Source organism: Peromyscus leucopus, chromosome X (assembly GCF_004664715.2).
Source record: "Peromyscus leucopus breed LL Stock chromosome X, UCI_PerLeu_2.1, whole genome shotgun sequence".
NCBI lineage: Eukaryota > Metazoa > Chordata > Mammalia > Rodentia > Cricetidae > Peromyscus > Peromyscus leucopus.
Window position 1 is genome coordinate 97,459,579 of NC_051083.1, and position 14,188 is coordinate 97,473,766.

A 14,188-nucleotide genomic window follows, 5' to 3' on the forward strand; every position below is an offset into this window, starting at 1 on the left:
TTTAGATCAGGTTACACTGTTAGATTCTAGAAGGCTGGAAAAGAGTTTGCCAAATTGGCTAGGTGGGTGTGTTGGCTAATCTTGGTTGTCAACTTGACACACCTGGGACGAGGGAACCTCAACTGAAGAATTGCCTCCATCAAATTGGCCTGTGGGCTTGTCTGTGAGGACATTTTATTGATTGCTAATGAATGTAGGAGGTTCTAGCCCACTGTGTGCAGTATCATCCCACATGAGTGTGGAACCAAGCCAGTAAGTAGCATTCCTCTATAGTCTCTGCTTCAGTTCCTGCCTCTAGGTTCCTGCTTTGACTTCCTGTCCTGACTTCCCACAATGGTAAACTATGAATTGAAAGTATAAGATGATATAAAGCTTTCCTTCCCCAAGCTGCTTTTGGTCAGAGCCACTTATTAGAGCAGCAGAAATCTAACCTGGACAGTGGGGACAGGCCTTCCAGGCAGAGGGACAAAACCCATGCAACTGAGACAAGAAGCCTTTGTGTATCCGGGGAACAGAAAATATTGATCATGAAGGAGAAGAGTCAAAGCATGTAGAGACCTGCTGCAAATTTCTAAGACCTTATATTATGGTACAGAGGTTGGATTTACAGAGGAGAATAGCATATACTGGATAGTCATGGAGCCAGGGCATGATGATACTGGGATTTAGAAAGAAATTTCCACAAGGTGTGTGCAGGCAGGGAGAATAGTTAAGAGCTGTTGCTGGAGTTCTTAGGATTTAGGCTTGAACCTAAGCAGTATTTCTCTCTGTCTATTCTCTTTGTCTCTCTGTCTCTGTCTCTGTCTCTCTCTGTCTCTCTCTCTGTCTCTCTCTCTGTCTCTCTCTCTCTCTCTCTCTCTCTCTCTGTGTGTGTGTGTGTGTGTGTGTGTGTTTTGCAGGAGCTTTAGAAAGTACAACTGACCGGGTGAGTTGACACACTGGATGGTTCATGAAGAATAGTGAGAATAGTGTAAGAGTGTCAGATGACTGCTGGTGTCATTTACTGAGCTGAGGAATTAAAGGGAAAATAAGTTAGAGTGACAACATGGAGATAAGTGATTTAGTTGTGGACATTCAGTGTCTTGAGTGTCCTGTGGAATAAAGAGCCAAGGGTAGATGAGTGGCTGGACCATTGAAAACAGATGCAGGACTTTCAGGTTAACACTTTTACACTATCACTCTGTAACCTTCACAAATCCTATGCCCACATAGTGATGATGCCTTCGATGATGCCTTCCCAACTGCCTCTTCCAAAAGCAGATGAAGGCCTAGAACTCCCAATGTGGAATGTGGAACTCAAGTCAACAACAGTGTTGCCATATTGTTGTCAACAAGTATATTGTGTTCCTCACAAAACACATTTCAAGGAGAAAGAACTTTTACCTCATTTTAAATAACAATAGCAATGGCGTTTCTGGAGAGTCATATGGAAGAGGAAAAGTTGTGTATACACCAAACTTTTCATGAGATATCTAAACAACCTCACATTCCCCTTCTGTAAACATCTGTCTTTCTGATGTTCTGGCTGAGCAGCATTCATTTTAATAGGTATTATTATCAATGCCAAAGTCAAAGTGTTTGAAAGAAAAAAAAATTGAATCAGGCTTCTACGGAGGCAAGTAATCCAAAGATAGAGGGGAAGTTGAAGTAACATTACTGCTAATTTGGGTCCAACATGACAATGTGTCTTCATAGCTGATACCTCAAAGATAAAATTTCATGTATGGCAGATGCCCATTCTTGTTGACAGTCTCTGCTAAGCAAATGATGGGAACAACATGCCCATTGGCTACAGGGGTATTAATAATAATGATTATAAACTTTCAGGGAGGCATTTCATACACTTCCTTGGCAGAGCTCACATGGATGGGGAATTGGTAAGGACCTGGCCTCCTGGAAAGCACCTTGTTTTCAATTGTTCCATCCTTTGGAACACTTTCATGGGAAGATGATGTCTCTTGGTGAACATGACACTGCAGAATTGCTCTTTCTTTCTTTTTCTTTCTTTCTTTCTTTCTTTCTTTCTTTCTTTCTTTCTTTCTTTCTTTCTTTCTCTCTTTCTTCTTTCTTTCTTTCTTTCTTTCTTTCTTCCTTCTTTCCTTCCTTTCTTTTTTCTTTTCTTTTCTTTTCTCTTTTTTTGTTTTTCGAGATAGGGTTTTTCTGTGTAGCTTTGGTGCCTGTCCTGAATCTCATTCTGTAGACCATGTTGGCCTTGAACTCACAGAGATCCGCCTGGCTCTGCCTCTCGAGTGCTGGGATTAAAGGCGTGCACCACCACTGCCTGGCCAGAATTGCTCTTTCTAATGAACCTAGGTTGATATGAGTCCTGTCTCCAGAGCCATGCTGGAGAAGAAGGCAAAGTTCCTAGTGAAGCAGCATCAGCAAAGTGCTAAGTTACTGTTCGGCACTTGGCTTGGCTTAACAACAGAGTGCTAACTCTTGAGCAAGCCATTCTGGGCCTTTATCCTCTCACTTTTCTCATCCAAGATTTTGCTCTGACCTATGGGAGAAGAGATGGGTTATCGTCTGGTGGAGGTGAAGAGTGCTGCAGTGTGCGATGGAATGAGCCAACATGCTTCACTCCAACATATTCCCTGGAGAGATCATTTGAAAGATACGAGGGAGGAAGAATGTCTAGAGACAACACATTTAGGAAGACCTCTTCTTCTTTCTATAATGGAGAGTCACAGCAGAAGGACTCTGAAACTTTCCACAGTTAAGAGAACTTTCAATTTTTTTCCAAATATTTCTGCAACATATCTCACCTCAGACTCTATTTTCATGCCTATTATCAATTCTTTGAATTGTGGGATTTATATAACTCACTTTAGGAAATACAGCTAGGGTAAATCACATGGGAAGGAAAGAAAGCATTGATTTTTCCTGTGAGTCTATTTGATCAAGTTAAAATACCTTTGCTAAACTGGGTATGATGGTGAAAACCTGTAATTCTAGCACTTGGGAGGTGGAGACAGGAAGTACAAGAATTCAAGGTCATTCTCAGCTACAAAGGGAGTTCAAAGCCATCCTGGAATGATATGAAACCTTGTCCCCTAACAGCAGCAGTAGCAGTAGAAGCAGCAACAGACACCCTTTGTCACTGGCCTTTTGTTGTTCTTGAGACAGAGTGTTGCTGGCCTTTTGTTGTTCTTGAGACAGAGTGTTGCTATGTAATCTAGACTGGGCTCAAACTTGTAATCTTCCTGCCTCATCCTGGGGGTGCTGAGACATTAGGCATAAGCTACCACCCTTGACCTAGCCTTAGTTACTAAAGCCTTTTCTAAAATGTCAAAGTACACCGAACTGACCTATTGAGATAAGAAAGGAAAAAGTAATTCAGTGAAAGGGGCCAGTAAGATGTCTCACTGAGTAAAAGTGCTTGTCACCAAGCCTGATGACCTGAGTTTGAGCCTCAGAACTCGCATAATGGAAGGAGAGAACCAATGTCTAGAATTATGCAGTGTCATATATGTGATCTCTCTCTCTCTCTCTCTCTCTCTCTCTCTCTCTCTCTCTCTCTCTCACACACACACACACACACACAAACACACACACACATACAAATACATGTTTAAAGGATCCATAAATTCACTGAACTGTTATTTGGCTATAAAATATTGAAATTCTGACATCTGTAGGAACATAAACTAATGTAAAGGATATTTAATGTTAAGTGAAATAAGCTCCATACAAAGACTGCATCATCTCACCAGTACATGGAATGTAAAAGAATCGATATTGTAGAAGTACAGAATGGAATGGTAGTTATTGGAGGTGGAAAGTAGGAGGGATGGGAGAGCTTGGCCAACAAAAACAATGTTGCAGTTAGTTGGATAGGAGCAAGAAGTTCTGGTGATCTGTTATACAATAGGGAGACTACGGATGAGACTAGCACATTGTACATTTTAAACTGGCTGGAACAGATTCTGCATGTTTCACCACAAAGGGATGAGAAATACTTGAGTTGATGAGGATGCTAATTATCCAAATTTGATCATTGTACAATGTGTTCATATATCATAACTTTACTTTACGCCTCTAAGATTTGTATAATTTTTATATGTGAAATTATTTTTTTAAAAACAAAAAATTTTAATAGATGAATTCTTAGTTTAATGACTGAGAATCATGAACAAGCTTTGGGTCTCTGTAATGGATCTTTAGACGGACAAAGTGAAGGACACTGATGCCCAATGCAGCTTCTAACCTAAGAAAATTGCATGAATTAATTTATTCTTCCTTCCTTCCTTCCTTCCTTCCTTCCTTCCTTCCTTCCTTCCTTCCTTCCTTCCTCCCCTCCCCCCTGCCTTCCCTCCCCTCCCTCCCTCCCTCCTTCCTTCCTTTCTTCTGCCCTTCCTCCCTCCTCTCTCATCCCCTCCCTCCCTTTCGCTTTTGCTTACTGTGTAGCCGAGCCTATTCTCAAGCTCATGAACCTCCTGCCTCGGCCTCCTGAGTGTGTCACAATATCTAGCTGCTTCTTTTTTTTCTCTTCTCTATTTCCACTATCATTCTAAAGCCATTTAGGGAGCGAAAAAATTCCAATGAAGGTCTTCACAGTAGGAAGGAAAGGCACAGGCATTACCTGCCCAGAGCCTGTGAACCTCTGGACAAAGAGAGATAGGCTTCTTTTTACACCCAAAATTGGAGCAGAGACATTTCCAATCAATCCCCCACCTCAATCCCAAAATTGGTCTAGTAGGCTAGCTGACTGTAATCTTGCCTCAAGCCTGTCTACTCTATCTTAGTGTACCTATGTATTAAGACACCTTTGTTGGGCTGGAGAGATGGCTCAGAGGTTAAGAGCACTGACTGCTCTTCCAGAGGACCCGGGGTTCAATTCCCAGTGTCTGCATGATGGCTCAACAGTTTGTAACTCCAGTTCTAGGGGACCTGACATCTCACACAGACAAAACACCACTGCACATAAAAATAAATAAGTTTTAAAAAAATGCTTTAAAATAAACAAATAAATCTTTAAGAAAGACACCTTCATCTCCTTTGCTTTGAGCTTGACTTATAGTAGTCAAGTTAATTTTGTGGTCATGAGTTCCTAGGAATAGTCACAGGCTTTCACATCCTTTGTGGCTGCCACTCTTTTGAATGCTATAAAAAGTACTGAGAACTACCTTTGTTCACAGAGTCACTGCAAAGCTCTCTCTGTTTCTGTGTCCCTGGTAAATCCTTTTCTCTTCTAATGCTACTTTTCTAGTACTCTATGTTGAAGGAAGAACTTTCTTGTAGCCCCAGACCCTTTGGGTAGATCTGTAGAGAGCTTTGCTATCCCATCAAGAGATACTGATGAATCTGTGCATGGGAAACAGAACAAAAAGGAAGGCAGAGAGAAGGTAAAAGAAAGAGAACTGTGAGTCTTACGTGGAGAAGGCATTGTTCTGTTTTTCACACCGGATCCCCTTGCAGTTGTTAGGTTCATCGATAGCTCTGGTCTCATAGTAAAAATAAAGCTGGTTCAGTCCATTGGCAAAAGCCAGCAGTACTAGGCAGTAGATAAAGAGGAATTTGAGGATATCAAGCAGCATGCGTCCCAAAGAGATCTGCAGAGGCCCTAAGTGGGAGTTGGCTGTGAACAAGGATATGAGACGCAAGGAACTTAAAATGTTGGATATTGCGAAGAGTGCCTCTGCAATCAGAGTCGGGTGCCACATTTCCCATTCCTCCCTTGGACGAGAACCATTATACTGAAAAAGAAAAAGAAAAAACAACAGAAGTGTACAATATGCGAAGTACAGTGAGCATTTCCAAATTTCCCCCTTTGTACCCTTCCACACACAAATTATGCACCCGATACACAGCTTACATAAAATTCACTGTGCATGGTACTATTTGTTTGTCTTTTTGCCCCATTCAATCAGTACACAGTGCTAATAACTGTCTCCCTCCCACTCTTATCCAAATATATACCAAGCATATATACATAGCAGAAGGAATTTCAGAGCCATCATCTGCAGCAGCCACCTGGGGTTTATCAACAGACATTTCTAACTGTGAGTTTACCAGATTGTTGCTGAGTGTTGCTGAAAAGGAGCCATTGGGGTGCTCAAGCTAGTAGGGACCAATTTTTCCACTTCTTGATGAGATTTCAATTCAGATCTATGATCCCCCCACATTGGCTTGAAACACACGGTCAATTTGTAATTACTGCAGGACTAGATAGCAACCTCCTCAGTGTTCACTCTCCAGGCTCTGCTGCCTACAGTTTAGGGCTGATAGAGAGTCCTTAGGGAGCCTTTCTTCAGAGCTTTCTGCTGCATTTTTAGCAGTTTGTAATATATTCTACACCATTGCAAATGGCATGTCAACCTTCCAGGTAGCAAATTTAGTACTTCTCCACACAGCGGCATATGGATGTATTTTACTGTTTCTTTAACAACCTTACAAGTTAGAAAGGCCTTCCAGTGCAAATGAAGAACCAGGAAGTTGAAGGAGAGGGAATAGCAAGTATTTATAGGGTTGGTTGCCCATTTCCAGCCTCTTTAAGGCCTCTATCTTCTGGAATGTGAGGAATAGCCTCATAGGAAAGTGTGAGATGGAGACGTTTGGACTCCAGTTTGGAAACTTTCACTTAAAACTGCCCGTAACTTTTACATTCACAATAAAAGAAGGATAATGCCATTCCTGCCTGCTGTATTGTTTGTGATTCTGTATTTAAGTGCAAGGGTCTCTGTACGCCATAAGGGAGGATGGTATGGAAATATAAGGGATTAATTGTTAACCTTCCCAAGTAGGTTTTGCCTGGAATTCAATCTGAAGCACCATTACGTTATACTCTCATTTAAATATCTCAAATTTCTGAGGACTAAATGTAGATGACTTTCCTGAGAAAATGTGTTGGGGTCCAAATTATCTTGCAAGCATTTCTCAAGCGTGCTTCACTTCCAACAACCAATGAAACTGATAGTGTTAAAATCACTTATGTGTGGCCAATATTCTTCATTGTCAGAGGAATCAGAGAGACTGTGCCACATGTATGCTTCTATTTCGCATAGATTTTTTGGTGGCTGATCAATTTTGTGTAATCTTAGCCAAATTTCCCAAATTTTCCTTCAACGAAAAAAGTAAACCAAAAGCAGTTCTTGCATATGCCGGTCTCACAAATGGAGGAACTGAAATCCAGAGAGGCAGAGTGACTTGCTAAAGATCACACAGCAAATTTGGTGGTAGAGCCAGAACTCCAGATCTCTCGACATTAAGTCTAGCACAGTTTCAATGAAATGTCACTCACATGGGGGTTGATCTCACAACACAGATGTTACAAAGGTTGTTACACACTTTGAGATCTATGTGAGAGATGGAGATTCTTTGCTGACAACCAAACAGGACCTATGTTTTAAAATGAGAAATAATCAGATGACATATGTAGAGTCTAATTTATTTCACTTTTATTCTGTCTCTCCACCACAGGAAGGCCAATTACCCACAGGATGGTGAATCTGGATGTGCAGAATACTCAGAAGCATGAAAGACAATTCTCCTGGGACATCTCTAGTTTGTGTCTTATACCTCTGGAGAACAGCACCTTAGCAGGTGGGTGATGGGAAATTAGCTCAGTTGACATCTAGCACAGATGTCAACAGCATTTTTCTGTCAAGTGTCAGAGAGTGCATAGTTTTGGCTTTGTCAGCTGTGGGTCTCTGTCACAACTTCTTAATGCTCACTTCCTTTGTAGCACTAAAGTGGCCAAAGACAGTACATAGACAAATGTGTGTGACAGTGAGCCAGATTTTGTCCATAGACCATAGCTTAAGAATCTATGATCTAATCTTGTAAATTTTAAACTCTATTTTTTAGACCCTCAGGGTTTAATGGAGGCATCTAACAGCCATTGTGGGGTCCAAAGAAGACTAGATGATACATTCCTTACACCAAACTTAGCCCTTTGGGGTAGTTTATATACTGCAGTTCTGGGTAAGTCTCTGCTTGATGATGTGATTCCATGGAATACAAAGCTTGAAAACCACTAATGAAGTTTAATTTTCTTATTTATCAGAGGCAGTACTGAGGCTCTGAAAGGAAGAGGGACTGGCTGGTCGTGATCTAGCTCACAAGTATGAGTAAGGATCAAATCCATGTGTCCAGAAGCTAGATTACTGATACTGGAAAGTAAATGACTTTTTAAAAATATTCTTTGAAATGGATTGTAGTTTGAAACTTGGCCTCACTTTTTTTTCAAAGAGGTGTGGATTACATTCTATTAACTTCAAAGTAAAACCTGAAGAGGAATAGTCTAACATGGGGACTTGATGATGGTATGAACATGAAGAGGTGATTGTATCTATAGGAAAGTAAATGTTGAAGAAATGCCCACAACTCAGTAAAGTCCAGAATCAGTCTGTGTATGGATCAGGGTGTAGGAGGAATAGACCTAAGTGATATGCTAGAAGATGAAATGCTGACTATTCTCCATTTGAAGGCTTGTCTGTGGACACTGAGGGTCAATCATAAGCATAGTTGTTCTTTTGGGTTATTTTGATGAATGTCTTCAGTTTCTTGTTGTTTTAAAACCTGTGGGGTGAAGTATGTATTGTTAATGATTTTTTTTTCACTCCAAAAAATAAAGAAAGATCTGGGTCTGGGGAAATGGTTTAGTGGGTAAAGTGCTTACTGGGAAAGCAAGAGCACTAGAGTTCAGATCCCTAGCACCTACGTAAAAGTCAGGTGCAGTGGGACAACCCCACTGCTTGGGAGGAGGGTGGAAATAGGAAGAAGAACCCAGGGGCTTGCTGGCCAACCTGCTAATTGAAATGGTGAGTTCCAGGTTCAGTGAGACACCCTGTCTCAAAAAACAAGGTGGAGAACCATTGAGAAAGACGTTCAACAGCACCCTCACATCTGCCTGCCTCTACCTCCCGAGTGCTGGGATTAAAGGCATGCACCACCACTATCAGGGGTGACTTCAGTCTTAATGGTTGTCTCATTCTGCTCAGGGAATGTCTAACTGGTTGCATTTTTGTGGATGAGAGGACCACACTCTTCCCACTTACAAATTCTCATTTAAAACATGCAAATTCTGGGGGCTGGAGAGATGGATCAGTGGTTAAGACTATTTGCTGCTCTTGTAGAGGACTTGTGTTCAATTCCCAACACTCACATTGTGGCTCATAACTAACAGCCTGTAACTCCAAGTTTAGGGAATGGGACCACCTCTTCTGGCCTTTATGACCACTAAGCATATGCAAAAAAGTGCTCAAACACATAAATATGATTTAAAAATCCAAATTCTGGCCAGGCATGGTGGCACATGACTTTAATCCAGCACTCAGGAGGCAGAGGCAGATCATTGTGATTCAAGGCCGGCCTGGTCCACCAAGCGAGTTCTGGGACAGCTAGGACTGTTACACAGAAAAAAAAACCCGTTTCAAAAAAAAAAAAAACCATACAAATTCTGCATGTTACATGTCTTATTTATGTTTCCTTAGAGTGGTAAGACGCAGAATTTATGATCTTAGCAGAGTGGGTTTATTCTACTTTGTGATGGAGAAATATTTAGTTCTTTGGAAGCCTCACCAGTGAAATTGGGAAGATCATGTGATTAACTGATGTTAAGTATCTGTAGACACATTTTAATACCCCCTGATAGAAATACTCGTTTTTCATCATGTATTCTAAACTTTCCTGGCTAAACAAAACCCAGTAATTTTAGGACTGATAAGTTACAGTTTCTCTACTGCTAGAGGAGATTTAAAGAATATAATATTTTCTTAATTTTATACATGCATACAATGCATTTTAAAGGAAAACTGTGTTACTTAGCAGAGTACCCAAGTGCCATGGAGTTAACCCAGGCAGTTTAGCCAGAGTCAGACATTTTCTTCACCAGGCTTTTCTTCTAAGAAAGTTGTAAGTTTGTGTTACATGATCACCACACACATAAGGCATACTCTTGGGCTCCTTTCAAAAATGTTTCATGAATGCATTCAATATTCATGCTCTATATAACTCTCAAGGTCTTGCAATTTATGCAATATGCATATTAGGGATATAAAAATAAACTAAGTTGTTGGAGACTTGGGGGACAGCCATATTCCCATTCTAAAAGTCCTCAAAGTGAAATTTAGTACCAAAAGCATGACTGACTAGACATCTTGGGAAATGAATTGTCAGCCTTTCCTTGTGGGGGGAAAAACTCAACTCTGGGTATAAGGAGCACAGCCACACATTCTATTATTACCAGACCTGAACTCAGACCTGTGATTACCCCCAAACACAGGGGCCTGTGAAGAGGTGCCTGGAACTTTCCTTCACTCTTGTCTTATTTGGCCTGGGGAAGGTCATCTTACATGGGTTGTATGTCTGTGGATGAGTGAACCAGACTCTACCCACTTATAGATCTCATTAAAACACTGGAAATTGTGCACATTTTAAAATGATTTCCAGGATAATTTAAGGTGCTTGCACATGGGGAAAGGATCAAAGTGATGGGGGTATGCACAGTGTATACATTTTCTGAATTAATGGAGAGACATTGAGTGATACTGAAAACTTTGGGTTTTAACTGATTGAATGGTTATCCTGACAGAAGAAGTAACGAAGAAAGCAGAGGCTACTGTAGCCCTACATGCCACTCGGCGTCTGGAGTTCTGCTGCTTGTCATATGAAGAACAGTGAGGGAAGTGGTGATGTTTGGCTTTGCGAAACAATGACTCAGAAGGTAATGGAGTGCCGATGCCACCTATACCAGCAGAACTACTCCAGAGAGGAAACAGTTTTGTTCTATAGACAGGGAGGAGGGGTTACCAATGGATATGGCATGGGAAAATATTAATCAAATATACAAGAACCGATTTTACTAAAGTGGAGGTAATGAATTTCCTGTCCCTACTCTGTACTGCATCAGAGCACCATCTTCTTCAAAAGAACATTATTGATGTTTAAGAGCTGACGGGTGAAGACACCGCTACCATGTAGGTCTGAGAAGCGTAGGGATTCATCTGAAAAAATGTTCCATTCTCCACTGGCTTTGCTTAAGTAGACACTACTTACAGACTATTGAAAGGATCTCTGTAGGTAGTATTTTCTAACATCGATGGAACACTCATTCATTTTTCCCATAAACTTTTCCTGCTCCCAGTTCAAAAGTTTATTGGCATAGCCCATCCAGAATAATTGAGGAAGAAATATGCTACACATTCCATTTTACCTTGACATAGGCCACAATCTTCAAGGAAATAGTTGCCAGGTAGAGGGAGTTCATTGCGAAATCCATTAAGTTCCACCAGTCATGGATGTATTCAGTGAATCCACCATCCCACATTTCCTTTATCTCCCCCCAAATGAAACCTGAAGAATGGAGGCAATAAGTTTGTTACTATATCAAGGCAGCATTGAACATTACAACAGGAGTCCCCCAAATGAATAAAGAGACTCTTGGAGATGGAGATCTCTTACCCCTCTCTTCTTCGATACCTGACCACCCAATTTTGAATCTGTCAAACCTAGTATGCTTTTCATTTTTTCTGGGCACTCTTCACTTCTACTTTTCACAATTTACATACAAAGTATTAGGGTTCATTATGGCATTGTTCCTAACCCCTCTTCTCACCCACCTCTCTTTTTCCTCCTTTGTCCTTCTACTCCTGGTAGCCTCCTTTCTGCTTTCATGTGACATGTTCTATTTCTTCTTCCTCAATCTCTCTCCTCTTTCTATTTTTATGACCTATATTCACACTCATATTTATCTGAGCATTAAAAATAAGGATCTGCATATAAGAGAATATGAGGTATTTATCTTTCTTACTCTAGGTAGCCTCACTCAATATAATATTTTAGGGATCCACCCATTTTCCTGTATGTTTTACAATTTTATTATTCTTTACAACTGAATAAACTTCCATTGTGTGTATGTACCCTGTTTTCTTATCCATTCATTGGTTGATGGGCTTCTAAGCTGGTTCCGTTTCCTTGTTATTGTCAATAGTGCAGCAATAAACATAGAGGTGCAAGTGTCTCTACGGCGGGATAGTGGGTCCTTTGGGTGCCTGAGCCAGGAATAGGATAGTTTTATGAGAAACTACCACACTGATTTCCACCTTGCCTGCTTAATTCTCTCACCAGCAGCCAATGAGGCTTCTTCTTTTCCCACACCCTTGCCAGTACATGGCATCATGTACTTTCTTGATGATAGCCATTATGACTAGGATGAGAGAAAATTTCAAAATAGTTTTAATTTTCATTTCCCTGATGGCTGAGGATGATGAATCCTTCTTAAAATACTTATTGTCCACTTTGTCCTCCTTCTTAATTGGATGCTATTGCAATTTTGTCTTAAATTTTATTTTAGGTACTGAAATTTTAGGCACTGTATTCTACATTTTTCCCATTTTGGAGTGTGATAAATTGACTTCATCAGTATTATTCCATTGTCCTTACTTTCCACGGAGTGCTAAGGAGAAAAGCTCTTCATGGGTTTTGAGGTGAGTAAGCTGAGCAGGGAGCAAATTGCCAAATGTAAGTAGGCATTGTGGCCCAAATTTAATTAGGATACTATTTTCTCTATTTTCCTCTTATTATATTGGGCTTTTGTGGATTTTTGCCTGATGACAAAGATGTTTCAGTTAAAATATGTGGCTTTGGTTAAGGCCGTCCCTTCCCAGACTTTACATGAAAACTGCTTAGGGAATGTTGTTAACTTCCAGATCTAGGGTAGCACTTAAGATGTCTCTGATAAAATCCCAAGTACTGCTCATAATAGTAGCTTTGGGTTCATAATTTGAGTGATACTTAGAAGATGGCGTGTATTGGAGAGTCTAGTGACCTCTAATTATGCCTAGAGACCACAGGTAGATCAACTTTACTATAGCCAGTGTGAATTTCCCAGTTTTTTCTGCTGACTGTGTGATCAGTATCCAAATAGAACATGGAACCTGGACAGGTGCTAGGATTATATGAAGTAGATACAAACACAAGAAATCAGCAGAATCCATGTACCTCCTGGTTATGGGAAAGGGTGCTTTAAAGAGAATGCTCAGTGCTTGCCCTGTCTGGTTTACCAGAAGCCTATGTGGATTGAAACAAAGCTTTCTCCCCTAAACTAACTAACAGCCATTTTTCCTTCCATCCTAGAAGATGTTATGTGAGCAGATGCAAACCCTGAGCACATGCCTGGTATACAGTGGCCCATGCATAACTGAGTGATCCAAACCTAGGATAGAAGGAACCACATTTCTTAGATTATTCTCAACAAAAGGCCTACTGGAGGGGTCCTAGTTCAGAGCTAGCTACTCTGAGTACACGTCCCAGTATTTTTTTTAAAGGAGGACTAGAAGACAGCCCAGTCATTATTGTTGTTCTGTTTTACACACCTAGAACCCAAGGCAGTATCATCCATTCCACAACAGTTGGGGGAGGTCCTTGTACATGGAGGTCTGTCCTGACAATATGCTGAGAAGCCAGGAGAAGCATGAAGAGGAAGGTCAGATAGGAAGCTGTATGGCAGATGAACTTGATAAAGGGCTTCTTGATGAACAGCCCAAGGTTGCTTCTGGGTGAGATCAGATAGGCTATAGACAGCATAGGAAACAGGAAGCCAATGGTCATGCAGGTCAGAAGCTTGACTACCCAGTGTTTTCTCCGCCATCCAGGGAAGCCATCATACCACAAGGTGGCAAGCAATTGTTGGCAGTTTGGCTGAGCGACAAACTGGGAAAAGAAAAGAACACATTAAGCACCTAAGATGTCCAGGAAAAAGTCAGTGTTCATAATACTTCTATTCACAGTCTTCTCCAGCAAGAGACTATATAACTAATCGACACAGGAGGCTGAGAATCATTAAAAGCATATTGAAAAATCTAGGTTCCTAGGTACATTCCTGATGGGCAGGCTCCCTAAGGTATGGAGGGATAAAGCCCAGACACCAGCTTTCTAAATTTTCCTGAGAATATACATGCCTCTCAGCTGAGAATCATGGGGATTTTCAGTTCAGACTGATTTGCTTCTACTCATTCCCTTCGCCTACATGTGGTCACCATCAAGTGTACAGTTGGTTTGGGGAAACACAAACTGCCAGTGAATAAACCGTGCCTGTGGCTATGGTTTGAAATGGAAATTAGTCCTCTTTTTGATTTTGCCTTTTCCCCACTTTGTTTTGAGTATCACTTGGCTGGTTTGCAGTAAATCATGTTGCTACTTTGCTATCTATTTAATACCCTTTCTAGCCTAGACAAACAACACAGGA

The 14,188-nt window shown here is 40.9% G+C and overlaps 1 protein-coding gene across 2 annotated transcripts in view; it reads right to left on the minus strand.

Moving 5' to 3' along the window:
- The window catches only part of Trpc5 (transient receptor potential cation channel subfamily C member 5), a 261,694-nt gene that overhangs the window by 38,609 nt on the left and 208,897 nt on the right, over positions 1-14,188 (minus strand). For both annotated transcript variants that reach the window (XM_037199143.1, XM_028876912.2), the window contains 3 exons: positions 13,317-13,653; positions 11,156-11,295; positions 5,374-5,696 (listed from right to left, as the gene is read on the minus strand). In XM_037199143.1, coding sequence (XP_037055038.1) covers positions 5,374-5,696; positions 11,156-11,295; positions 13,317-13,653 — 800 coding nt within the window. The remainder of the gene's footprint in view (positions 1-5,373; positions 5,697-11,155; positions 11,296-13,316; positions 13,654-14,188) is intronic.